General features: G+C 36.2%; 1 protein-coding gene and 1 non-coding gene across 6 annotated transcripts in view; both read left to right on the forward strand.

Annotated features, from left to right (window-relative positions):
• Positions 1 to 662: 662 nt before the first annotated feature.
• LOC105061347 (uncharacterized) overlaps positions 663 to 26,049 on the forward strand; it is a 30,990-nt gene continuing 5,603 nt past the window's right edge. The window contains exons 1-3 of one of the 5 annotated variants that reach the window (XR_002163299.3): positions 663 to 2,022; positions 8,778 to 8,987; positions 9,077 to 9,555. Coding sequence is in view for 2 of the 5 variants with exons in the window: in XM_010945359.4 (XP_010943661.1) it covers positions 796 to 2,019 (1,224 nt within the window). In the remaining 3 variants the exon portion in view is untranslated. Of the gene's footprint in view, positions 2,023 to 8,777; positions 8,988 to 9,076; positions 9,556 to 26,049 lie in introns of those variants that run through there. The other 4 variants (XR_002163298.3, XR_012136740.1, XM_010945359.4 and 1 more) reach the window with 4 other exon arrangements.
• LOC114912761 (small nucleolar RNA R71) lies at positions 25,501 to 25,606 on the forward strand. The gene has a single exon (XR_003798593.1). It is a non-coding gene; the product is annotated as a small nucleolar RNA R71 (small nucleolar RNA).

The following is a 26,049-nucleotide window of genomic DNA, read 5'->3' on the forward strand; positions in this document are numbered from 1 at the left end:
AGGTCCACACGGTGCGCCCTTGCACCGCCCTCCTTTAGCTCGATTCCGTCTTATCCCCAGCCTTCGAAATCCCAAGACGGTTCCTAGGGTTGCTCGCCATCCATTCCGACACTGACGCCCATTGCAACCAGGCAATTCGTGGGTGATCAAATGGGAAAGGTTCTCAGCATGAATCTCAAAGCATACTATGAAAAAAAAACCACAACCGGCAGTGGTGTTCCTTGGATATTGCCTAAAAGGAAGTCAAGGAAAGAAAAAGGTTAACTAGGAGGGGCATTCCGAAGATGACCTCTTTCACCCTTGCTAAAATAGCTCTATCAAGAAAGGATGTGTGATCCAGAATAAGCTAGGTGTTTCTCAGTTTTAAAAAATTGGGAGATCCCTCTGTATTGTAATTATCCAAGTCTTAACACTTGAATTGCATCACCAAAACTTGAATACGGGAGCAAATTAGCTTAGAAATTCACTCGCCGGATTCCAAGCCATCAACTCCAACTCTAGCTAAAGATAGCAAGCATAGATCCTCTGCAGTATGTGCACGGTACTGCACAATGTTGTATAGCTGCGGAAGGTGCTATCGGGATACAGACGGCCATTAAACAACATAATCCAAGGACTATGTCACTTATAACGCGCACTATTTGATAGCCATCCATCTACTGATATCAGCATGCGTGGGCCGCGTCGCCGAGGACTCTGGTTGAAAGGTGGCTTACTCCTGTTCCAAATAATTATCTCGGCGCGGGTGTTAAATCTGGGGACTGTTCTCTCCCTTCATCCTTCTCCGCCCTCACAATGCTTCGCCTTCTTCACATCCGGTTTCTCCACCACGTTACTGCTGCTCGTCTTAGAATCCCAAGCACAGCCACAGCAAACACCCCTCCCCATTTCCTCCCACGCCCATTCCCCCAACCTTTCTCCCACATATCCCTCGCACCAAACGATTCCTCATCCCTGACCGTCCATTTCCTCAAGAAGTCTTGCGGCCTCTCCTCCGAAGCCGCCCTCTCCGTGGCCACCAAAATCCATCTCAAGAACACCAAGAATCCCCACTCTGTGCTCGCCCTCCTCAAGTACTTCGGCTTCTCCAAGCCCGACATCGGCCGTCTCATCACCCGTCGACCCGACCTCCTCCTCGCCCGCCCCGACAAAACCCTCCAGCCCAAGCTGGAGTTCTACCGGGGCATCGGTCTCTCCGGCGCGGCCCTCGCCAAGCTCCTCTCTGGAATTCCCCACCTGCTGCTCCGGAGCTTGGAGAAGCGACTGCTCCCAAACTTCCATCTCCTCAAGTCCATGCTCGACACAAACGAGAACGTCATCTCAGCTGTGAGGAATTCTCCTCGTTTGCTTGTCTCTGACCTCCCCAAGGTGTTGCTTCCTAAGATCCACAGTTTGATGAACTACGGCATGCCGCCGGCTGTAATCTTCACATTGCTCACCACCCACCCGAAATCTCTGATAGAGAAGGCCAATCGCTTTGAGGAGATCTTTGATGTGATCAAGGATCTGGGGATTAGTCCTTCGAGTACCATGTACGCCCATGCCTTCGGTGTGCTCTCTAAATTGCCCAAGACAACGGTGAAGAGGAGGTTGGAGAATTATTTGAGCTTAGGCTGGTCGGAGGAGCAAGTCTTTCGGGCGTTTGCCAAGCATCCATACTGCATGTCGGCGTCGGATGACAAGATAAGGAAGAACATGGAGTTCTTCGCAGCGAAGCTCAAATGGGGGCCGGACTATGTGTCCGCGAATCCGGTGCTTCTGTCGCTCAGTTTCAAGAAGAGGATTGTTCCAAGGTGTTTGGTTTTGGGAATGCTAACGTCCAAGGGCCTGGTGAAGCATGGTGTGAAAGCACGGCACTTGATGATGGCGGAGAAGAAGTTCCTTGAGGATTATGTGATCAAGTACCAGGTTGAGGTCCCGGAAGTTGTTGATGCTATGGAAGGCAACGAGTTGGGACTGCTAGTCTTGGAGATGGGAAACCTGGGAGTTGATGGGAATAAGCATTTGGATGCAGCTTAAATGGTAATGCCTGAAACTCTGTTTCTTCATTTCATTGATGTCTTTTTGGTTTCTTTCAGCAATGAATTGTAACAGCCTAAAGAGATTGCTTCCTGTTTGTTCTATCCAAAGCTTGCTTTGTTATTTTTGGATTTACTTTATTTCAAAAAAAATCAAATCAGTTTGATAGACCCCATCTTATTACAAGTTGAATGACACCACCTTCTAACCGGACCCCTAATATTTTTTAAGGAGAAGGGAGTTACTCCTCAATCCTGCTTGGCTAACCTTTTAGAATGCAAGAAAGCACTTTTGATTCTCAGAAAGTATTTTGGGGTGATACAGTGGTGTTTGATAAAAAATCGAAAAGTTATTTTAGCTTTGTCAGAAAGCTGAAAAGGTCTATTTGGGAAAAGTTCTATTTTAAAGCTTTTTCTAAAAGTACTTTCGGACTAATATCGAGAAGCTGTTTTAATTGAAATAAAATTTTTTAATAACAAAAATATCCACTAACAAATTTCATAATTATATCATATTATATTATTATACTATAAATATAATATAATAAATTAATATTATGATATATTATAAATATATAATATAATCTATGATAGTATTATTATATTGTTAAAATATAATTTGATATAATAATATTTATTAATAATATAATATAATATGTTATATGATAATTTATTATTACATTAGATTATAATTCATTATATTATATTACATTATATATTACATCATAATTATAATAATATTATATTATAGTATATATTATATTATATATAATAATGTTATACAATAAAATAATATTTTAAAATGTAATAATATTTATGTTATAGACATATAATATAATCTATTGTAATATTATTATATTATAATAATAAATATGACATAATAATATTTTAATAATAATATAATATAATCTATTATTACATTAAATTATAACTAATATATTATATCACATTATAAATTATATTATAATAATATTATATTATAATATTATGTTATATTATATGATAATAATATTATATATTATAATAATATTTTAGTATATAATATAATATAATATTATATTATATTATAATATTCTCCACTATACAATACTATGTAATATCTTTTATTGTCATTTTATTATACCAAAAATATTTTTTTTATTTTAGTTACTAAATATATGTTAAAATTTCAAAGTACTTTATAAATGTGGTTACCAAACAACAAATAGTTTTTTGTAAAAACTTTACTTTGGAAAGTTCTACTTTTCAAAAGCTCTACTTTCAAAAGCTTCAAAAGTTCTATTGCCGACAACAATCCCAAACAGGGCCCTTAATCTTTGATGTGGGTATTATTCTTTAGGTTTGTTTGATTCGAGTATGTCAGATTTAAATGAGATAATCTGACAATTTTTGAGAATTATTTATTTAGAAAAATGATTGCAGAGAGCAAAAAATTTTACCATGCTTAGTTGGTGGAGAAATTATTTCCAAAAATAGCATCAAGAAAATATAACCATGTTTAGTTGATGGTAATCTTATATGAAAATATTGCCAAATTTCTAGCAATACCCTTGAATAAACAATTCATGTAATGACAAATTTTTTTATTCAGTCCATTTGTTGGCCATTTATGATCCATTTATATGAAGGCTATCACCACAGGCCATTTCAAATATCAAAATATATTCGCATGACTTAATAAATATATATTTTTTATTACGAATACATTTTAGCATTTTCAGTTTCTTATTAAGTAAATATATTTAAGTTGGACTGTTGTGGGATTGACAATGTTAAAAAGGGGGTATTTGTGGGTTTCAAGGAAGAAAATATAGGTATTTTCAATTAAGCAATGATAATTTTAGATTACCTCCACTCGATAATCTAGTGTGGAAAAAAAATACCATCCTCTTGGTAGTATTTGTTTCATCTTCTCTCTCAGTGAAATAGGCATGGGACCAGCCATTTATTTTACTATCTCTCTTATCTTCTTTTCATGCCAAATATCACAATCCGACATGTGATTTATTTTCTCATTCAAGATAATCCCTAATCAAACGAACCCTAGCAATACCTCTGTTAAGTGCCAAATTTCAAGCTTCTCTGTACCTACAACATATACTAGCTTGGCCTAAAAAACTTCTTGATTTTGCCTAAAATAACTTCTTGATTTCTTCACTTCCACAAATCTTAATACTAAAACCAATGATAGCTAGCAGGCTATCCATGTAGCATATTTCCTCATGAACATTTAATAATAATGACAATGACAATGATGATGATGATGATGGAAGATTCAGGTTGTGGGAGGAGTTTGGATTGAAGAAGATGAGATATCTTTATCAGGTCATGGAAAATTGAGGATGGGGTTGTTGCTTATAAGTATAGAGTTTGGATTAAGTCATCTGATATTTTTTTATTTATGGGGACAAGATGAATATGGTTAGTACGTGAAGCTCTTTTGGTGCTATTGAAATTCTTGAAATAGATTGCTTTGAAGAGGAATATGAATTCTCATGTTTGCCAATATTTGTTATGATTTGCAAGCTGTTATACATACTATGTGGACGTGGAAGTTGATGATAGGTTTAAGTATGAGTTCTAACCTATTCTCAAACCTCTAGCTGATTCAAAGGAAAATTGGAATAGATGGTATAAGGAGGTCCATGAAGAATACAAGAAAAGAAGTTTATTCCATTAATTCTTGGGAAATAGTACTCATGTTCATAATTCTGGAGCTGGAGTTGCTGTAGGGAAGCTCTCATGATCAGCAATCCATCCCCGGTTTCTCGGACCTCAAATTGGTCCAACAGGTAAATATGGAAGTCTAAGAGTTTTCATTTTGAATTGGTTAAGGTTGGATCTGTTGCTTGTGCCAAGGTGGTTGTGGATCTTCAATTATTAAGCAGACAATTAGGGTGGATTCCCACAGATTCCAAGGAGACTTCTTGTGAGAATCAATGCCCTATTCATTCAAGGACGGTGGACGAGTTCAATGATAAAGAAGTCCAGCTGTTAGGGATATCACTTCTAAGTCTCACAAGATAAGGAGTTTACTTATGAAAACCTCCAGCAGAGAAAAGCTGATGTGATATCTTATAAGCATGGCCAGGTGTGAGCTGGCTGGAGCTGTTGTCTTGGATAAATCACGTTTTAATTCTACCATCTCAGAGGGTGTTCATCATCTGAATATGTGCCAGTTCTCTTCCAATGTCATCATCTGGCTTTTCCCATCAGAAAGAGTGCTAAATTGATGGGTGGAGCTTCTGCAATCATCAATATGCTAGACAGAGCTATGAAGAGGAAAGCTGAAGATGTATTGGAGATTATGGAGGCACCTCAGGTCTTGAGAGACTATGGTTTTTTCTTAATTACTACGTTTGACAAGTTATCAAGACATCAGTGGATTGATTTTGCGCATAAATGCAAGATGTCAATTAGAAATGAGGATGCTGGGCTTCTGTCGGAAGAGTTAAGATATAAGAAGTGGAAAGGTGAGGTGGGGAAGGTGTCTCCTCTTAAAGCTATTTTGGTTATTGCTGCTCTGGATTGGTTTTTTGATTATACCGTGAAGCTTTTCTGCTTGAATACTGAAGGGTTGGGTACCCCACGTAAAAGAAGAATAATGAAGTGCTCTATTGAACTTAGTTATTGCCTATTTGCTTATTTTCAAGAAACTAAATTATCTTCCTGTTCGACTCCTTTTTTGAAATCTTTTGGTGGTTCTTATATCAATTCTTGGTCCTGGTTAGATGCCGCAGGGCCTTCACAAGGATTATTGATTGAGTGAACTGATTAATGAGATGAATGCTTGGGTCAGGTGAAAGTGAAATACTCAATTTAAGTGAAGATGAGTTTTTCAGAAAAAGAAAAAAAGAGGTTTGTTTACAAAGTCAGGACTTCAGTGGTAACTATGTAATGTCCATGGGCTGTTCGAGAACAGGCTTTAAAAAATGAGGTTTGTCAGATCAGAAGTTCTTTTTATGGGCTCTAAGTGCTGCATGGAAACTTTAACATGACAAGATTTGGGAATGATAGGTCTGAGAACCAAGGAAGCTCTGCAGATATGCAGCTGTTGAACTCTTTCATTAGAGATATGCAACTTATTGACCTACCTTTATATGGGGGAAGTTCACTTGGAGTAATAAGGGGGAGGAGCCTAATTTTGCTAAACTTCAGATGGTTTTAATTGCAGTTGATTTGGTGCAGATTTTCCTAACTCAACATTGTTAGCTTTGCCTGATCTAGAATCAGATCTTGTGCTAATCTGTTTGAGTTTTGGAGAGGATTTTTAGGTTTTGAAAAAGTTTGGTTTTCTTATCAAGACTTCTTGTCTTTAATTGAAAGATGGTGCTCTCATTGTGAATCTCTTCATCATCTTGTGCTGAATATAGCTCCTAGATTGAGATTTGTAAACAAAAGTTGAAAGTTTGGAAGCATGATGTTTTTTGCAGCATAAGAAAGAGGATGAGCTATTAAACACCATGCATAAACTGGACTCTATTGAAGAAGATAGATTTCTATCTATTGTGGAGGCTCTGGAAAGAGTTAATGTGAAGAAAGTGCTATTCAATTTGTGCTTGGAAGAAGACATCTTGTGGAAACAATAGAGCCAGAGTTAACAAGTTACTCTTGGGTGACACGAATGTTGAATATTTTCACAAGGTAGCCAATGGAAGGTGTAGGAAGTACTGGATTCAGCAGATTGAAGTGGACAATGGAGTTATTACAGATGAGAAGGAGATTGTTGTCTGGGATTAGAAGCTTATTAGGTGATGAGAAGACAGCTATTTTAATCAATGGAGAGCATGGTAGATGGACGAAAATTAGAAGAGTACCTCAATGGATCCTTATCATGGCAGTTAATGTTCTGCCTGGAGTGTTGAAGTTTTCTGCCTTCTCTGGAATCATTGAAGGTCTGATTACATCGGAAAACTAAAGGTTAATTCCCTCCATTTTGCTGATGTCAGGGCTAGGGGAAGATTGGTAATCTAAAACGCATCTTGTATATTTTTGAGTTTTTTTGTACATGGAAAGTAAATTGTAATAAATCTTCTTTAACATATTAGTTCAAAATGCTCTGAGTGGAAGGATGGCAGCTGCCGTTCTGAATTATAAGATCTGTTCTTTTCTGTTATCTTATTTGGGTCTACCTCTTAGACCAGTTAAACTATTGAGAAGTGATAGGTCTGCTGTTATTTATCTTGTAAGATACTTTCTGTAGGAGTGAGATTCTCTTTTGAACTTTGTGCTTGCTAATCTACCTGCTAATTATTTGTTATCAGTATTTGGGATGCCGGATTAGATCATTAAAAAAACTTGGGGCATGTTTGGTTGGGGAGTCAGACTCTAGAATGGAAATGGGAATGAGTAACTTTCATTATAACTCTTTGGTTGGGAGAAGTCCTATTATTATTCTGATGCCAGAAGGGAATGGAAATGCTCCAATCCCCTCTAAATCCAATCTCTATTCTCTCTTAGTATTCATATTTCATTCCAATTCTGATTCTGCTCACAAACAAAATACATCGGGAGTTATGGCCATTTTGATTTCTATTCCAATTTATTTCGATTTCGATTTTCATTCCAGTTGCGAACCATATACGCCCTTAATTTATAATATTATTCTTATGAAAGGACAAAACATTATTAGTAGTGGACATTGTTTAGTTAATTGGAAGGTCTGTATGCCAAAGGCACAGGAGGGTTGTGGTGTTAAGAAGTCGAGCAATTTCAATATATCCTGTTAGTTCAGTTGTGGTGGAAGCTTCTCCGTGGAGAATCGGGTATTTGGCATGATTTGGTTATGCAGTTATATTATAATGATAGAAGATTAATTATGGTTTTCAAATCTTGGGAATGGTGTAATTTCTGTAAAGGTGCATTGTGAACAAAGGATAGCTTAATATGTGGTATTTGTTTTTTGATGGTTAATGGGAAAATGGATCAGGTTTTGGTTGGATATATGGTTGCGTCAGTTTCCTTTTCCTGATCATTTTCCAAATTTGTTCCTTTTGGCTGAGAATTCGGTGACTTCTTGCTGCGTTTCAGCCTGTGGAAGCCTTAATTGGTTGTTCTTTCTAGAATGGCCATTGCAGGTTTACTTTCTTGGAATATAATCAACTGATGGAGATCCTTCATTTGATTTCTCAAATTTATCATATCACTTCTTCTATGTCAAGGAAAGATTACAAATCCAAACCTATTATTTCACACATGAGATTTCCATTAATTCATGACTTGCAACCTTAGACTCCAAATATCTAGAAGATCACAAATCTGACTTTGATAGCATTTATAAGACCCAAGACATCACAGTCAGCTGGATCCTTGGCCCTACTTAAAGTACCCAAGCCCTTGATGCACACCCAATGTGAGACCAAATATATGTCCAAATAGGTCCTAAAATGCTCTCCATCTTCAAACTATTATATCCTTAATACAAAAAAGAATCCAATCACAAACACTACAATAAGCTCGTGATCAATCTCAAAAGAGCCCATTCTGCTATCTTCCCCTAACTATAATATTTGCAGACTAGGTTGGCTCTGGTACTATGAGTCGGTTGTGGTGTTTATAATCAGATTTTTTTCTACAGAGATGCAAGGGATTAAAAGGGGAGATTTTGTACAGGGACTTACATAGGTGCATATTTAGTCCTGCATCAAGTAGACTTTGGGAAGGATTTAGTTACTTAAACCAAGGTTAAAGGCCCCATTAATAACTTCATAATAGCTTTGTGGATGAGGTTAGGGAGTATTGTAATAATTGATGTCATAGATGCAGATTTTGTTGGGTGTTTAAACAACAAAAGATTCATATCCAATTATACTTTCCTTATGGCTGGAGGTGTACTCATGAAGAAGTGCTACATTTAGAGACGTGCTTCTTTTATTAATTGCTTCATGACGAGTATGTAGCACTTGAGTGGGATTCAGAAAGAAGATATCATATCTTGGAGATCCCACGGCTTGAATTGAGATATTGAAGGTAATTAAGAAAATTTTCAATTCCACATTATTAGGTTTTTAAACTAATATAGGGTTTGATTTGTAATAACTCCAAATGATAATGTGCAGATCAATCCAAAGCATGCGTGCTGTTGAGATACATGTTGGAGGACTGCACCTATTGCAACTTCAGACAATGATGAGTCATTTGATGATGCCGAGGCCATACACATGGCCAAGGTCGACATTTGGAATCATAATACATTATCCGTAGCTGTAGATATCAAGCCTCGAAGGCAGCAGACATCCAACCATCACATCCACCATTTCATAGCTCAACTGTTGGCATGCCTATTCATAGCCCCACCATGGTTGCCTATGGCTCTTTCTGGAAGAGGTCATAAGAGATGTCCCTTGATTTCCTTATTGATCCTTAGCCATGTTGGACGGGGATGAACTATATGTGTTGGTGTCTCGGTCATTGTGCTATCTCGATCATTGTGCTATAAGGAGGCATAGTCATTATATTAAGAACTATTTATAAAAAGATTAATCATACAAAAAATTTTAAATTATTTGAAGATTTTTAATTTCATCTTGAACTTCAATATAGTGCAATCATGTCATCAAATTTTTCAATAAATTTAATTTGAATCTTGGCAATGAATTTCATTTGATTGGCATTACAGGAGCATCACATGGGGTCACATAATAGTTGTACGTGGCAAAAGAGGTTGATGTGAATGAGATGTTTTCTCCCATTTTCTCCTCCTTCATTTAAGATGTGGGATCCAATTATCCCTCCTATTCTTGATGACTCACTACCGCCAACACTTATGAGATTAGTAGTTTGTCAGTCTACGAGAAAATAGTGATCAATCTTCCATTTCCATGATGATGATAATTTCTTTACCTTATATTAAGGTTTCACTTATTAGGGTTTAACTTAAATTCTTTCATAATCCATAATTCCTTCAACCCAAGAAAAAGCAACAAAGATTAGGCTTAATATCAAATATTATTGATAATTTTGAGTAGAAAGTTATCCAAAAATTATGTTTTTATTGTATCTGTATATGGTCCCAAAGCTTTGTTGAAACTTTCATATTTACATAAAATGTAGTCCCAAGATAATGTCTCTATAGTCCCAAAATTTTATTAAAACTTTATTATATAGTATAATGAGTCCCAAGTCATCCCCATGTGATCCCAAAGCTTTATTAAAGCTTTGAGATTTGACAGAATGCGATCCCATATTGTCATCTCTATAGGTTGCAAATCTTTATTAAAGCTTTATTATTAATAGTTACCATTGTCATCTCTGCATTACTTTCTTTCCAATCCATACACTTTTCCAACAAAAAGAAGGAACCAATTTCATTTTCTGCCATATATCATGCTGCAGTAAGATTAGGTACTTTACTGCATCAACATAGTATGCCTTACTAAAGCAAGAAAGGGTATCTTGTTGCCGTATATCTTGCTTTAATGACAAATTTTTACTATTAATAAACTCTCTATTATTAGCTAATTCATTTTGAAAAAGTCTTTATGACTACATTGATTTTGATTGTAATTTTTTTCTTAATATTACTTATGTTTCAATGTAATTTTTTTAATACACCATGCAAAATGGATTGTATAACTATTGTTGTGCATCATATTGTGGCAGGTTTGTTAATAAGACTAGATGCATTGAACATGTTAGAGGAAATATGGCTTATTATGATATCTGTGACATAGCTTATACTATCATAAGTTACAAAATATAATAAAGAAGCTATACATAGATAAAATTGTAAGATTATTTTGAAAGGTTTATATTTCAAATAAGAATTAGGAGATGAGGTTTGTGTATGAAGATAGTTAGTTTCAAAGAATGATAAAGCTTACATTATATATAAGAGAATATCTTCATATTTATATTGAGCATGAAGAACCAATCAATAAACCAGCCATAGAGAGACCTACCACTAGAAGTCTTACTAAAAAGATTATTGAGAAACAAAGCCTAAAACTAGTGCGAAGCAAAGAAATTGGTCAGCTAACTGTAAGAGGCAAAGCCAGCAAAATAGTTGCTGAGTATAGTCAGCAACTAGCAATAACAAAAGAAAAGAGAAAGTGCTTGATAGTCGTAGGGATAAAAGGATTGCTAAGGAATCTTAGGAGGATAAAGCATATACCCCATTTATTGATTGCAAAGAAGAAGAGAGTGATGATAGCTATTATACAGATATTGAGCTATTAACCAATGATAAGGAGTTGACAGAGACAGTGAAGAAAGCAAAGAATAGGAATAAGAAAAGGATAATGAAGTACAGAGAGAGCAACCACCATTTGTGGGTGAAATTAAAGGATCAAGCATTGCTGCTCCATTGGATGAACTTGAAAAGCAAACTAGGTACAATAGTGATTATTATGATTCATCTGAATTTGATACACCTGAATCAAGTCTTGAGCACGAGGTTGGTGAGCTTATGATGAGAAAGAGATGGATTTATTTCAAACCTAAAATTGACATATAGGATGTCAAATTTTGCAAAAATATGACATTCAATACTATAAAATATTTTAAAGATGTTATGATCAAGTATAATATAGCACAAATATGATGTGAGGTTTGTCAATAACGACGCTAATAGAGTAGAGATAAAATATACGTTCAATGGCTGTCCATTTTGAATATGATGTTCATATGAAAAAAATATTGTTAAATTTTTAATTAAAACTTATTTTAATAATCATAGATGTGTTAGAAGCTATAACAACAATCAAATGCCAATTAGGTGGATTCCAAGGGAATTTAAAGAAAAGCTTAGAGTATCTCCTAATTACAAGTCTAAGGAGATGAAGCATAACATTAGGATAAATATGACTAGATATTGGAGGATAAGGCAAATAGTTTTGGAGATTATTACAAGATTTCATAATAAACATTATGACAGACTACCTAATTACTGTGAAGAGATCAGAAGAAGCAATATTGGCATAATAGTAACCATGAAGGTCAAGAGGTCTACTGAAAGTTTACAATTCTATAAGTGTATGCTGGTTTTGAAACTCTTAGAAAAGAATTTTTGGCAATTAGAAGGCCCATATTTGGGCTTAATGGTTGTTTTTTTAAATGAGTTTATAAGGGTGAGCTTTTAGCTATTCTTGATGGAGATGCTAATAACCCAATGTTCTTAATTGCATGGGCTGTAGTAAAGATAAAATAGAAGAATTTTTGGAGTTGGTTCATTAATCTCTTGGCTGAAGATCTAAGGCTTAGAGATGATATAGTTTGGACTATTATCAGTGACCAACAGAAGGCTTAGTCATTATTTGTTATATGAACATTGTGCTTACCTTTTGATCATTACACTCAATTTTTGTTGCATGTTATATTTAGGGATTGATTCAATCAATTGGTGATTTGCTACTATATGCTAAGCACAAGCATTGTGCAAGGTATGTATATGAAAATTGAAGAAAGAAGTACAAGGATAGAGTTCTAAAGTCCACTTTCTTTAAAGTTGGTAAGTATACAATACATAGAGGCTTTTTGGATATATTGGATGAGCTGAAAGGGCTATCTGAAGCAACATGAAAAAATTTCATCGATGCAAATTCAAAGAAATTTGTCAATTTTTTTTTAATTCATTTTCAAGTTACGATGTCATTGACAACAATATGTCTGAGACCTTTAATGGTTAGATACTTTAAGCAAAAGGAGAAGCCACTGATTGAGATACTTGAAGATATACGGAGGACATTAATAGTCTAGATGGCAAAGAAAAGGGAAGATATTGAGAAGTATGAAAAAAATTATCCTCGAATTCAAAAGAAGATTGAGAGAAATAAATCAAAGATCAGATTGTGTAAAGCAATTTATAATAGTGATAGAAAATATGAAGTCACATGTAAGAGGCAGTCTTATGAAGTGAGCTTGATTTATAGGAGCTGTGCATGTAATGAATAAAACTTAACAAGCATAGCATGCAATCATGTCATATCTGCTATATAGCATAAGTATAATAATGTGGAGGATTATGTGGTAAGGTGTTATACCAAGGATACTTGAAGAAGTTATTAGGAGTTTGTCCTTCAACTTGTCCATGAAAAAAAGTTATGACCTAAGATTGGTGCAAAGCCAGTGCTATCTCCACCACTGAAAATAATGCTAGATTGGCCTAAAAATAATAGAAGGAAGGATCCACATGAATAGTCCAAGCATCCTCATAAAGTTTCGATACATAGAAGACAAATGGCATGTCAAGTATACTTCCAAAGAGACCATAATAAGCGAGGATAATCCAATTGAAGTGATTCATTAACAATTGATCCAACACCACTGAAAGAGGCCTAGAGACATGCCAAGTAAATATCAGATTATCACAATAAAAAATTTGCCTCTCTAACATGCCTTATTACTTACTTTATTGTGTAGCAATATCATTTTTTATTATATCACATTATGTCTAGTGGAGCCACTATAAGAAGGCGAGCAAAATTACCAATAACAAAAAAGGGGAGGGCAATTGGCTTCTGCTGAAATTCCTAGTAGCAGCATGTTGAAGGCTCCACTAAAATGAGCAAGAAGCCAAGGCAGGATATGCTGTAAGAGTTATTGGTTATATGTCTCATCAAATACTAAAGAGAGATTTTTTATGGTAAGATTTCTATCATAAGTTATGTAATGTTATATAGCTAATTTAAAGATGGATTGCATCTATAGGGACCAGGTAAAATGAGGCACATCAGTGGAAGAAGTACAACTCAAGTTGTCATGGATTTACTAAGTAATCATGTAGATGGCAAAAAGAGAAACCACAATGAAGGATCTACTCAGTCATTATTTGATCAGCTAGAAACTCAGAGTAGCAATTTTTTTTTTTTGAGAAAAATGGAGGAAGTAAGATACTTCCACCAATGAGAAATATATTTATAATATTATAATAGGATATTACAAGGGTATTCATATTACTTTGGCACGGATACCTTAGTTCATGAGAGAATAGTGGGTCCAAAACTAGAGCAACACAGTCACCAGAAATCCAAAGGCCGATATGAATACAGTCTTTTATAGAAAGTTTGCGAAACAAGGAATTGCCCGCAAGGATTCTTACAGACCTTTTACAAAGTCTGTTAATTTTCTATACACAATCATCTACTGTTTATCCGTCCGTATTCACCGCCTGAGCGAGCTCTGGTAAGCTGAGAGACCAATAATCTTCTAGCTGAGATATCCTTTAAAGTATAGCCTTGGAGAGCTGAGAGAGCAAGAGTATAACGTTTGGGTGAGGGACCACCGATAGCCAATCTATATAAGTAGTGATTGCTTTCTTAGCCATTGCAGGGGGCATGGTGGCATGAAAAGGAGAGACTCTAAAGTTTCGTTCTTTCTAGAGGCACCATGCCGAGATTATGAACAAGCATTCTAAAGCAAAAAATCGTGTTTTGACTTAGGGAGAATACCTCCATGAATCCTAGACATCTGAAAAGGATAATGGCAGGTCAAGAGTGTTAAGCGATGAAAAGACGATATGCCAGTATGTTCTGAAGAATGAACACTACATCATAATATGATTTAGGGATTTGCCATATTTCTCACATAGAGGGCAGTTCCTCACATTGTTAACTCCTCTTTTAGTTAGATTCTCCCTGGTCAAGATTTTGTCATGATAACCAAGCTAGAAGAATAGTTTTGCCTTCTCTAGAATTGAGAGACTCCAGAAGCATTTTTCTAGGCATGAGATCACACCGCCATGCATGAGAAAATTATAGTAAGAACGTACTCTATAGATTACATTAGAACTCCACTTTCAATGTCAAGTGTCCGATTCTGAGGTAAGGGATATATTCTGTAGAAGGGTCGAGAAACATTGAAGCTCTCTAGAAGTGCTGGAGCTCATTAGGTGTCTGAATGAAGCTTGGAGATTTAGTTGCTATATGAATTCATAAACAGAATAGCTTTGCTTCCTAATGAAGAAGAAAAGGTTGGAAAGTAAAATACTTAGCTCATAGGCACCGATCCAATGGTCACACCAGAAGAGAATAGTGCGGCCATTACCCATTGATGGAATGAACCATTATTTGTATGATGCCAAAAGCTTAAGCACGTTTCTCCAAAAGGAAGATGCAAGATTTAGCAGATGACGAGATGATTATAGGAGGGATCTTCTAGAGTAGTAAGCTTGTTTAATTAGCAAGCACCAAGGCTTTTGAGGGTATCTAATAAATCTCCACCCCCATTTCAAGAGGAGAGCCTAATTAAGAGTGGTGAGATTCTTAACACCTAGACCACTATATCATCTTGATCAACAGACTTGCTTCCAGTTAAGTAAATGCTTAATACTGCTATTTGAATGCTGACTGTCTCATATGAATTTTCTGCATATCTAATTGATTTTCTGGATGACCGCTGCAGAAAGTTTCATCACCGACATCCAAAACACTAGAATTGCATTTAGAACAAAATTAACTAGTGTAATACAACCCGCCAGTGATAGAGTTTTTTGTTTCCACCCACTCAATTTTTTTGAGATTTTTTCAATGAGAAAAGATCAATCGCCTTTGTTAAGCTTTGAGTGATGCAAAGGAATGCCCAGATAATGAGAGGGGAGAGAGGAAACCTTGCAGCCAAGCATGGAGGCCAGATTACTAGTAGATTCATCACTGAAATTAATGCCAATAAACTGGATTTTATGAAAATTGATGCTTAAACCCGAGATCTTTTCAAAATTGTATAGGATTAGCTTGAGACAATTAATGTCAGATTTGTCCGCACTAGAAAAGATTAGGATATCATCAGCAAACTGAAGGTATTGAGAGTATCCCTCCGAGCCACTTGGGCCAAAATTATTAAACAGCTTTTCTGTTTGAGCAGCCTTAAAAATATTTGCAAGGACATCTGTGACTAGAATGAAGAGCATGGGAGAAAGGGGGTTTCCTTGTTTGAGCCTCTTCGATTTCGGAACCATTTGCCTATTGAGTTATTGATAACCAAGGCTAAATTGAAAGTTACGAGAAGAGTTTTCATCCAACCTATCCACTTGATATTGAAGCCCCTGTGTAGAAGAAGATCAAATAAGAAATCCCATGATATGCTGTCGAATGCTTTCTCAAAGTCAATTTTGCAAAAGATTGCTGGGAGTTTAGAGTGTTTGATGAATGAGATCTGTTCAGCCACTGAAATGTCACTCTCAAAGATTAAGCACCCTTTAATGAATGTAGATTAGCAGTCAGACCCCAATTCAATCAATTTATTTTGGAGTCTGCTCAACAACAATTTGAAAATGATCTTGATCATCCCATTTTCAATACTTATCGACCTATAGTCTCTTACTGATGAATTTTCAGACTTCTAGGGGATCAAAGAGATGTATGTATAATTGAGCCTGGAGAGATCACACTCCCCATTGTAAAATGCTGAGAACAACTTGCAAATATCTTTACTAATGCAGTCCCAATATTTCTGATAAAAGGAGATCTGAAATCCATCTGGATCAGGAGATTTATTTTTTGCTATGCTAAACATTGCTGTCTTAATCTCTTCAGCGGAAAAAGGAGTGACTAAAGATGTCAAATCTGGGGGAGGATCGAAATAGAGCTTTTCCAAGTCAATATCAGCATGCTTGACTCCCAGTGTTCCAAGGAGAGACTAGTAGTAAGAAAGGAATGCCTGTTCAATGTCTGACTGAGACCTGAGAACTTTGTTGTTATGATAAATCTCCAGGATCTGATTCTTTCTCATTCTGTTTGAGGTTGAGATGTGGAAAAATTTGATATGTCTGTCTCCCTCGTGTAGCCACATAGATCAAGATCTTTGCTTCCACATGATCTCTTTTTGCTTTAGTAAGGAATCGAGCTTGAGCTTAAGATCCACCCTTGATGCTTGTTCTTCAAAGTTAAGACTATACTGCTCTTTTAGTACGTCAAGTTCATTTATTAGACCTGAAATAGTATTTTTATTGATGGTGATGTTTTCGATTGTAGATTTGCTCCAGCTCCAAAGTTTGGCACGAAGATATCTAAGTTTAAGGATCATGTTTGCAACTCTTTCCTCTGATGATAGGGATTCAAACCATCGTTTTTGGATCAAATTATCAAAGCCTTCATATAGTTGCTAGAAATTTTCAAAATAAAATGGCTTTATTTGAGATCCCTGACTAGATATTGCTGTCTTGGTCGAAAGGAGAAGAGCAATGTGATCTGACATTATTCGTTGGAGAGGAGAAAGAGAGGAGGTGAGAAAATGACTGTGCCAATTTAGTGATACAAGGCATCTGTTAAGTTTTGCCAAACTACACTGATCTCTAAAATTTAATCAGGTGAATCTATGTAAGGTTAAGTTGATCTCTAGTAGCCCTAGTGAGAAGATAAAGTCATTGAAAATCTGTGAGGAATAATTACAATCAGAAGCACCCACCCTCTTAGCTCAGAACCTTGTGGCATTGAAATCTCCTATCAAGGTCCAAGGTAGATTGATGGAGCGATCTAGATCTTTAAGTTCCACAAAGAAAGCTGCATTAGAGGGTTGATCATGAGACTTATAAATGTTAGTGATGATAAACTTAGCATTGGAACTTTTCAAAGAGAACTCGATGCCCAATGTGAATCTTCCTCTGTGGTATGGCCTCACATCAATTTCATTTTGGTTCCAAGCTGTTAGAAGACCTCCAACAGAATCGATAGCCTCTAAAGTGTGGTGCCCTTCGTATTTCATCCCACATATCGATCTGAGAGCAATTGGAGAAAGGTGGCTCAGTTTGGTTTCTTGTGGCAAACTATCACACTTCTTCCTTTTTTGATGGTCTCCTTGGCAAGGCATTTTTTTGAGGGTAGGCCCAACCCTCATACATTCCAGAACAATATTAGCATTGATGTATAAACAAGCTCAATATTGGGTTGATGATTACTAGACAGACAATAAACGAGTGTAACCATTGTATCAGGAAAGAAGAAACATTGGGTAAGTAGTAAGAGAATAGAGCATAAGAAAACCATATAAGAACCCGCATACAAAACATCAGTTTCGGAAATAGTCTGACATAGATCTTAAGCAGGTAAGAAGTAGGATTAACCTCCTAAGGCCCAAAAAGTAGCAAAAAGCTTCCCATATGCATTACAGACCAAAACAATGCGATGATGAGCAAAACGAGAGCCTCTTCGTGCCGACGCTATAGATCCTCCAGCCATAAAAGGATGTAAGCAACGTTCCCTTTCAAAAACCTTCATTTGCTAGATAGGAAAGGCATTATCATCTTCAGGAAGGAGCAAACCACACTTCTTAGCGATTCTTGATATGTCTCCAGCCATGAGGGAGTTGATGAAAAGGAGATCATTCATTGAGAGCGAGTAATCAGCGATACCTAGGGACTTGAGTTTCTTAGATCGAATTTGGGCACTTCTTTTGTTGGTGACCGGCCTGGGTGATGGTAGTTTTTCATAAGAGAGGCCCAAAGGATAGAGGCAAAGGCTTGGACGATAGGGATGGGTTGCTGGGAGGGTGGAGGGGGGGATTTTAGGCCAATAGAGAAGCAGGAGTCTATTAGATTACGAGTGATACATGTCGTAGTACATCAAAATTAATTCTACTCACTACTATGTAGATAGGATGAGTCGAGATCGTATCCATAGGGATCTTAGTCGATTATTTCAAAAATACAAAAGAAAAGAATAATAAATTTAAAAAATTAAGAAAGAAGTATAAAAATTATAATAAAATTACTTTTCATTAATCAAATAAAAAAATATACATAAAGAAAAGAAATAAAATTACGATATAAGACAATTAAATCAAGTTAATCTTCTCGCTGCGCCTGATAGTGGATGTATCTTCTTGAATCCTTTGTCTTCCTCTATGCAGACAGCGGCAGGATGGTTGTAAGGCTTAATCTAGAACTTCAAGGAAGAAAGGTAGATGGAAGCAGACATGTAGAAGAGAAAGGGTAGAGGCACTAGAATTATGACTTCTCCTAGATTTGATGGGATGTGAAAAAGAGATCTATAGAGGAATATGATGTTGTACTAGGGTTAGTACTTTCCTTAGACTTATGGAGAAGAGGAAGAGAGAAAGAGAAAGAGGGAAGCTTAAAGAGAACTTAGGGTTGGCTTAATTGGAGAAGATAGAGACCTTGGAATTCTATTTATAGAGTGAGGAGGCTAGAGTTTCATGAAAAGAGAGGTGGGAGCGTGAATAAGGATCCTTGGATCTTCATGAAGAGTGATCTTTTAATCTGAGCTGTTGAGATTTAAGTCGTGTTCACACTTGATTTTATTTATCTTCTAATCTAGGTCCTTAAATGGAGAGACTACTTCTTGACCCTTAATCTTTAAGTCACGTTCACACTAGAATGGAAGTTGGTTATCTAGTTCGCTCAAATCTAATTCGATTTAAGTCTAATTTGAATCGTATGAATTAAACTCTCCATCACCTGTAAAATAGACTAGAGAGCATTAAATTTTAATAAAATAATATCAATTATTATCATATTTAGTATCTCTAGCAGCTTAAATTAAGTATTCATCACACCCCCCAACTTGAACTTTTACTCATCTTCAAGTAAAATAGATACATTGGCATTGTGCATCAAATTGTCCTTGAATCGAAAGTTATCTTACACATTCCTAACTGTAGTGGATATCTGGCTAGACCATTAAAGAGGTACTTCATTAGATTATCAATTTGATCCAATTAGTGGTTGAATATTAGCCATAAAAATTTTTAGAGATCTTCTTTCATCGACTCTTCACTCCTCTTTAAATCCTCTAACTTAATGTGGGTTTGATGTAGTATCTTTTTGTAGTTTATTCCCTTTATTCTTTCTCTCTTTTTTTTTTTAGAGAAATATTTGCATGTACAGTCGGTGCAATGTCCTAACCCTTTAAGCTTTCTAATTGACACTTGTTGTGAGCTTTAGGCCAATAACTCTCAAATCAGTTAGCTTTAAAGCATTAGGTGTAAAATATCCCTCAGGCTTACTGACTCGAGTCAAAAAGGCTATGAGTTAAAACTGACTATATAAGAAGTTTCTTCACATTCTCACCTTTTGATGCGAACAACAACGCTTACTTAGGCGAAGGGGTCTGGTTACTTAGTGAAAAATATTAAAAACTCTTTTTTTTTCTTCATCAATGATTAAGGTGAACTTTTTGCATACTTTGATATTTTCATCCATACCCGCATGAAGTAGATTCTTCATTAAGATAGGTAGAAAGAGGGTTCTAGAATCACTTCAAAATTTAGTCTGATCTAAATTTTATTATTAATTGGATGTCCTTAATAATTTTTTTTTTGATATCTCTAAAATTATCTGGACCGTTAATCACTCATTGATTAGAGTATCTAGTTAATTTTAAATTGAGACAAAATTCAGATACACAAAACTAATTATTTCTGATCATACTCGAGGACTTAACTAAATTAGTTATTCTCCCTCCCCAACTTAATTTTCATTATCCCTAATGAAAGAAAAGGAAAAAAAATATAAAAAGAGGGATACCACCTGATTTGCTATTGTTTGCAGGTTCTTTCATGTTTTTTAAGAGCTTTCGTCAGATATTGATGATGTTCTCCCCTCAACTTAGCTAGTCATCCTTATTAGATTCTTACAAAATAAAAAAATCTAGATAACTAAAAAAAATAAAATATTAGGTTGCCTCCCAACAAGTGCTAAGTTTAAAGTCTTCAGCTAGACCAAGCCAAAATTCAATTGTAGATTGGATCCTACAATTCAATTTAGTCAACTTGTTCGCCATCTCTGATTTCATCCACATAATGTTTCAATCGTTAGCCATTTACTTTGAAGGTATTTCCTATTTAGGATCTTTGATTTCAATTACTCTACGAGGGAATACCTAAGTTACGATATATGATCCATCCCAATGTGAACGAAGTTTTTCAGAGAATAGTCGCAACCTCGAATTATAAAGCCACACTTTTTGATTAGGTTCGAATATTTTTCATGAAATGTATTTATCATGATAAGCCTTAGTTAAAGCCTTATAAATTCATGAATTCTCGTATGCTTCATTGCGTAGCTCTTCTAATTCGTTCAATTGTAGTCTTCTATTACTATCTGTATTTTTCATGTCAAAATTGAATTGCTTTATGGCCCAAAATGCACGGTGTTCTAGTTCTACCGATAGATGACAGGCTTTTTCAAAATCAAATTGGTAAGGAGACATTCCTATTAGGATTCTGTATGTAGTATCGTAGGCCCATAATGCATCATCTAATCATCCAGACCAATCTTTTCGATCAGGCCTAACCGTCTTCTCGAGAATTTCTTTGATCTCCCTATTGGAGACTTCCACTTGGTCACTAATTTGGGGGTGGTATAGTGTAGCAACTTTGTGAGTGATTCCATATTTCTTCATTAAACTTTCAAAGTGCCTATTCGTGAAGCATGCACCTCCATCACTAATAATAGCTCTAGGGCAACCAAATCGACTTAAAATGTTCTGTTAGATAAATTTGATTACCACCTTGTGATCATTTATTCTGGTTGCTATAGCCTCAACCTATTTAGATATGTAATCTACTGCAACCAAAATATATTCGTATCCATAGGATGGAGGAGGGGTCCATAAAATCGATTCTCCAAGTATCAAGAACTTCTACGACCAAGATGGAGGATAGGGATATTATATTTTTTTAAAAAATATTCTCCATCTGCTGACAGCGCAAGCACTCAAGATAAAATTTATGTGCATCCTTAAATAATGTCGGCCAGTAAAACTCATTTTGTAACACTTTCATGATCATTTTTTCCCACTGAAATATCCCCCGCATGCATGAGAGTGACAAAAGGTAAGTATGCTTTTATACTCGCTCTCAGGGACAGCGTCGAATCACTTGGTTCGGGTAATATTTGAACAATTCAAATTTCTCCTAATAATAATGTTTGACTTGTGAGAAGAATCGATCCTTCTCCTGTTTTATCCAATGGAGAGGAACTTTTTCTGTTGCCAAATAGTTAATAATGTGGGCAAATCATGGGATTTGGTCAGAGGAGGTTGCAAAAAGTTGTTCGTCGGAGAATTTCTCCTTGACCTCATTTGTACCCATCGTATGATCAACTAAGATTCTACAAATGTGATCAGTGACCATATTTTCGGAACCCTTCTTGTCTCAGATTTTTAGATCAAATTTTTGAAGCAAAAGGATCCATCTGATCAATCATGGTTTAGTATCTTTCTTTGAGAGCAGATGTTTCAAAGCTGCATGATCAGAATACACTAGAATCTTAGATCCTAATTGATATGAATGAAATTTATCAAGGGTGAATACTACCACTAGTAGCTCTTTTTCTATCGTGTAGTAGTTCAATTGGACATTGGATAGAGTTTTACTAGTGTAATAGATCACATATGGCTCCTTATTGATTCTTTGACCTAAGACGGCCCCTATTGCGAAATCAGAAGCGTCACACATGATTTCAAATGAAAAGGATCAATCAAGAGATTTTATTATAGGTGCTATTGTTAGGACTGTTCATAATGTGTGGAAGGCTTGTAGATATTTTTCATTAAAGACAAATGATGTGTCCTTGACCAGCAGATTGCACAAGGATCTTGATATCTTGCTAAAATCTTTGATGAAGTATTTGTAAAATCTAGCGTGACCTAGAAAGGATCGTATTTGTCGAACCGAAGTGAGAGGTGGTAGTTTTAAAATGACCTTTGATTTTGGCTTTGTCTACCTCAATCCTCCTTTCAGAAACAATATGTCCCAATATGATTCCTTCCCAAACCATGAAATGGCTCTTTTTCCAACTTAAAATCAAATTTGTCTCCGTACAGTGCTTGAGGACTTTAGAGAGGTTATGGAGACAATCTTCAAAGGTGGTTTCAAACATGAAGAAATCATTTATAAAAATTTCGAGATATTTGTCCACCATATCTGAGAAAATGGTCAAGATGCACCATTGAAATGGAAAGGATGCATTGTAGAGCCCGAACGGCATACGTCGAAAAGCGAAAGTACCATAGGGACAAGTGAAGGTGGTTTTCTCTTGATCATCCGGGAATATAGGTATCTGATTGTACCCCGAATAACGATCTAGAAAATAGAAAAAATGTTAACCCGCTAGTCGTTCTAAGATTTGGTCGATGAAGGGTAATGAAAAATGATCCTTCCTAGTAACGACATTTAGTTTTCTATAGTCAATGCATACTCGCCAGCTAGATGGTGTGCGAGTGGAAAGTAATTCACCTTCTTCATTCTCCACCACAATAATACCTGATTTTTTATGTACTACTTGGGTAGGGCTAACCCATTTACTGTCGGATATGAGGTAGATGATTCCAATATCTAACCATTTTACTATCACTTTCTTCACTACTTTTTGCAAGTTCAGATTCAGTCTCCTCTGCATGTCTCGATGAGGTTTGACATCTACCTCACAATGAATGTGGTGCATACAGATGGAGGGGTCAATTCCTTTTAGATCGGTAATGGACCAGTCGATAGCCTCTTTGTTTTTCTTCAGAACACCAACCAATTGTGTTTTCTGATCTGAGGTTAAGTCTGATGCAATGATTACTAGGAGGGTGTTATTAGGTTCTAGGAATGCATACTTGAGTATGGTTGGAAGTGGCTTTAATTCTAATACAGGTGGTGATTCTAATGATGGGGCTGTGGGTGTATTGACTAATGCGGGCAATGGCTCGTACTTGATTATCCAAGGGAGAGTAGTTTCAGCATTTGATGTATCAACTAGAATGTTTACTTTTTCGTTACCTCCCTCCATATCACAGTCATCCACTCCAAAGTACGTCAAGTGAGTGTTTCGAGAATCATGTGCAAAAATCATTGATGTTACTTCCTCTATGATGTCCTCGAATGTATCTATCTCGAAGTAACTATCAGTTGATGGTTTCTAGGATGCACTGAATACATTCAATCTCAATTTTTTATTCTCAAACGATACGTCCATGATTCCTGTCTTATAATTAATGCACGTATTTGCCGTAACTAGAAAAAGTCTGTCTAAGATAATGAAAATTTGCCTTGAATGGCCACTCAGTTCCATGTCAAGGACTAAAAAATCAACTGAAAAATAGAACTTATCTATCTTGACCAAAACATTCTCGATCATCCCACGTGGTGTCTTAATTGATCTATTAGCTAACTGTAAAGTGATCGACATGGATTTCAGTTCTTCGAATCCAAAAAGTTCATAAATCGAGCTAGGTAAAAGGTTCCCACTAGCCCCTAGGTCCAGGAGAGCTTATTCGATGTGAAAGTCCCCTATAATGTAAGAAATGGTTGGGGCACCTGGATCTTTAAGCTTTGAAGGGATAGCGTGCAGGAATACAGAGCTAGCTTGTTCGGTGAGACATACTTTCTTCAAAGTTGTGATCAAGATTTATGTTTTTGGGTGCACAATTCTTTCAAAAATTTTGTATAAGTTGGGACCTGTTTGATTGCGTCTAGAAGGGGGAGATTAATTTGGACTTGCTTAAATAATATGAACATCTCGTCGAGTCTTCCTCCCTTCTTATCCGCAGGAGTAGAGGCTTTTAGGGCACTCGAAAATGGGACTTTAGGTAAGTAAGGTGATTCTGGTGCAGTTGGTCGATTCTCTACTTTTGGATCCTCCTTGTTCTTAGATGATTCGAGCTTAGTCAGAGGTCTAGGGTTGGTTTCATTAGTTTTACTCGTGTGTTAAATGACCTTCCCACTTTTTAGAGTCATGATTGATTTGGCATGTTTAGAAAAAGTTTCTGGAGCATTGGAGCTCTCAACCATGAATTGCCCTCTCGGATTGCTCTCAGATTGGCTAGATAATTTTTCTCCTTCCCTCCTACTGAATGCGGTTGCTAGTTGACCTATTTGGGTCTCTAGCTTAGTAATGGATTGCATGTGGGAGTTAAGAGTCTGGGTGTTAACTTCTAATCATTCTAGCACTTTTAAAATCTTCTTCTCAAAAGCTGAGCTGTGACCAGTGGTAGACGGTTGAGGAGCATTTTGAAACTGGTGGTATGGTTTATGCTTATATGTTGGGTCTTGATAGTTGGATCTAAGTACAGCAGGGCCAACCACTGGCTGTGGTCTTCAAAAAAAAATTAGGTGGTTTCTCTAGCTAGGGTTATAAGTGTTCGAGTATGGATCATTTCTTGATCTACGAGCTTGTTGGGTTTGAGCTTGCTGGATCTGTTCATGTACAAACTCAAAAAATTGAGGTGCGGTTGGGCATTCACTAATAAAATGGGTCGGGCTTACACACAATGCACAAACATCTTGGACTGGATTAGGTAGAATCGGAGAGTGTCCAGTATTTAGAAGACGGTCTAATTTTTGGGACAACTCATCTACCTTACTGTGGATATCCATAACGTTTTCAATCTAATAGATTTCACCACTTCTTTTTTGTTGTGACATGGGTTGTTCTCTAGAGGTGGCAGATATGTGATGCAGGGAGTTCTCATTAAGTGTTTCAAAGAGCTGCCAAGCCTCATCCTCATTCTTTAGTATGAATATCCCATCACACAATGTATCGATCATTTGTCGGTGTTTCTCCGATAAACCATCATAGAAACACTGAACAAGTTGCTATTTAGGGACAGCGTGGTGGGGGCATTTATGAATAAGGTCCCTTAACCTTTCTCATATCTCATAAAAAAATTCACCATCCAATTGGAAAAAACTAGTTATGGCTTTTTTAATTTGATTTATTTTTTCAATTGAAAAGTATTTCTTAAGGAACTCTCTCTGAAGATGGTCTCAAGTTAAAATGGTTATGGAATCTAGAGAGTTTAACCAATGCTTGGCTTTATCCTTAAGTGAAAAATGGAACAATTTCAACCGAAGGGCATCATCGGAGAAGTTTTGAATTTTTACTATGGAGCATATCTCAAGAAATTTGTTCAAGTATTTGTACGGATCCTCATTCGTTAGTCCATAGAATGATTGTAGCATTTGAATAATGCTGGACTTGATTTCGTATTGTGTCGCCTCCACAGGAAGAGGCTGAATACATGGCAAGTAGGTATAAGATGAGAGAGTAAAATACTCCCTCAATTATCGTGGTGGGTCAGTGTTCTATTTTGGATCCATGATTTTGATTTGGTTTGTTCGAATCGTTCTTTCAACCTCTAGGTCTAATGGGTGT

This window comes from Elaeis guineensis, chromosome 14 (assembly GCF_000442705.2).
Source record: "Elaeis guineensis isolate ETL-2024a chromosome 14, EG11, whole genome shotgun sequence".
NCBI classification, from domain to species: domain Eukaryota; kingdom Viridiplantae; phylum Streptophyta; class Magnoliopsida; order Arecales; family Arecaceae; genus Elaeis; species Elaeis guineensis.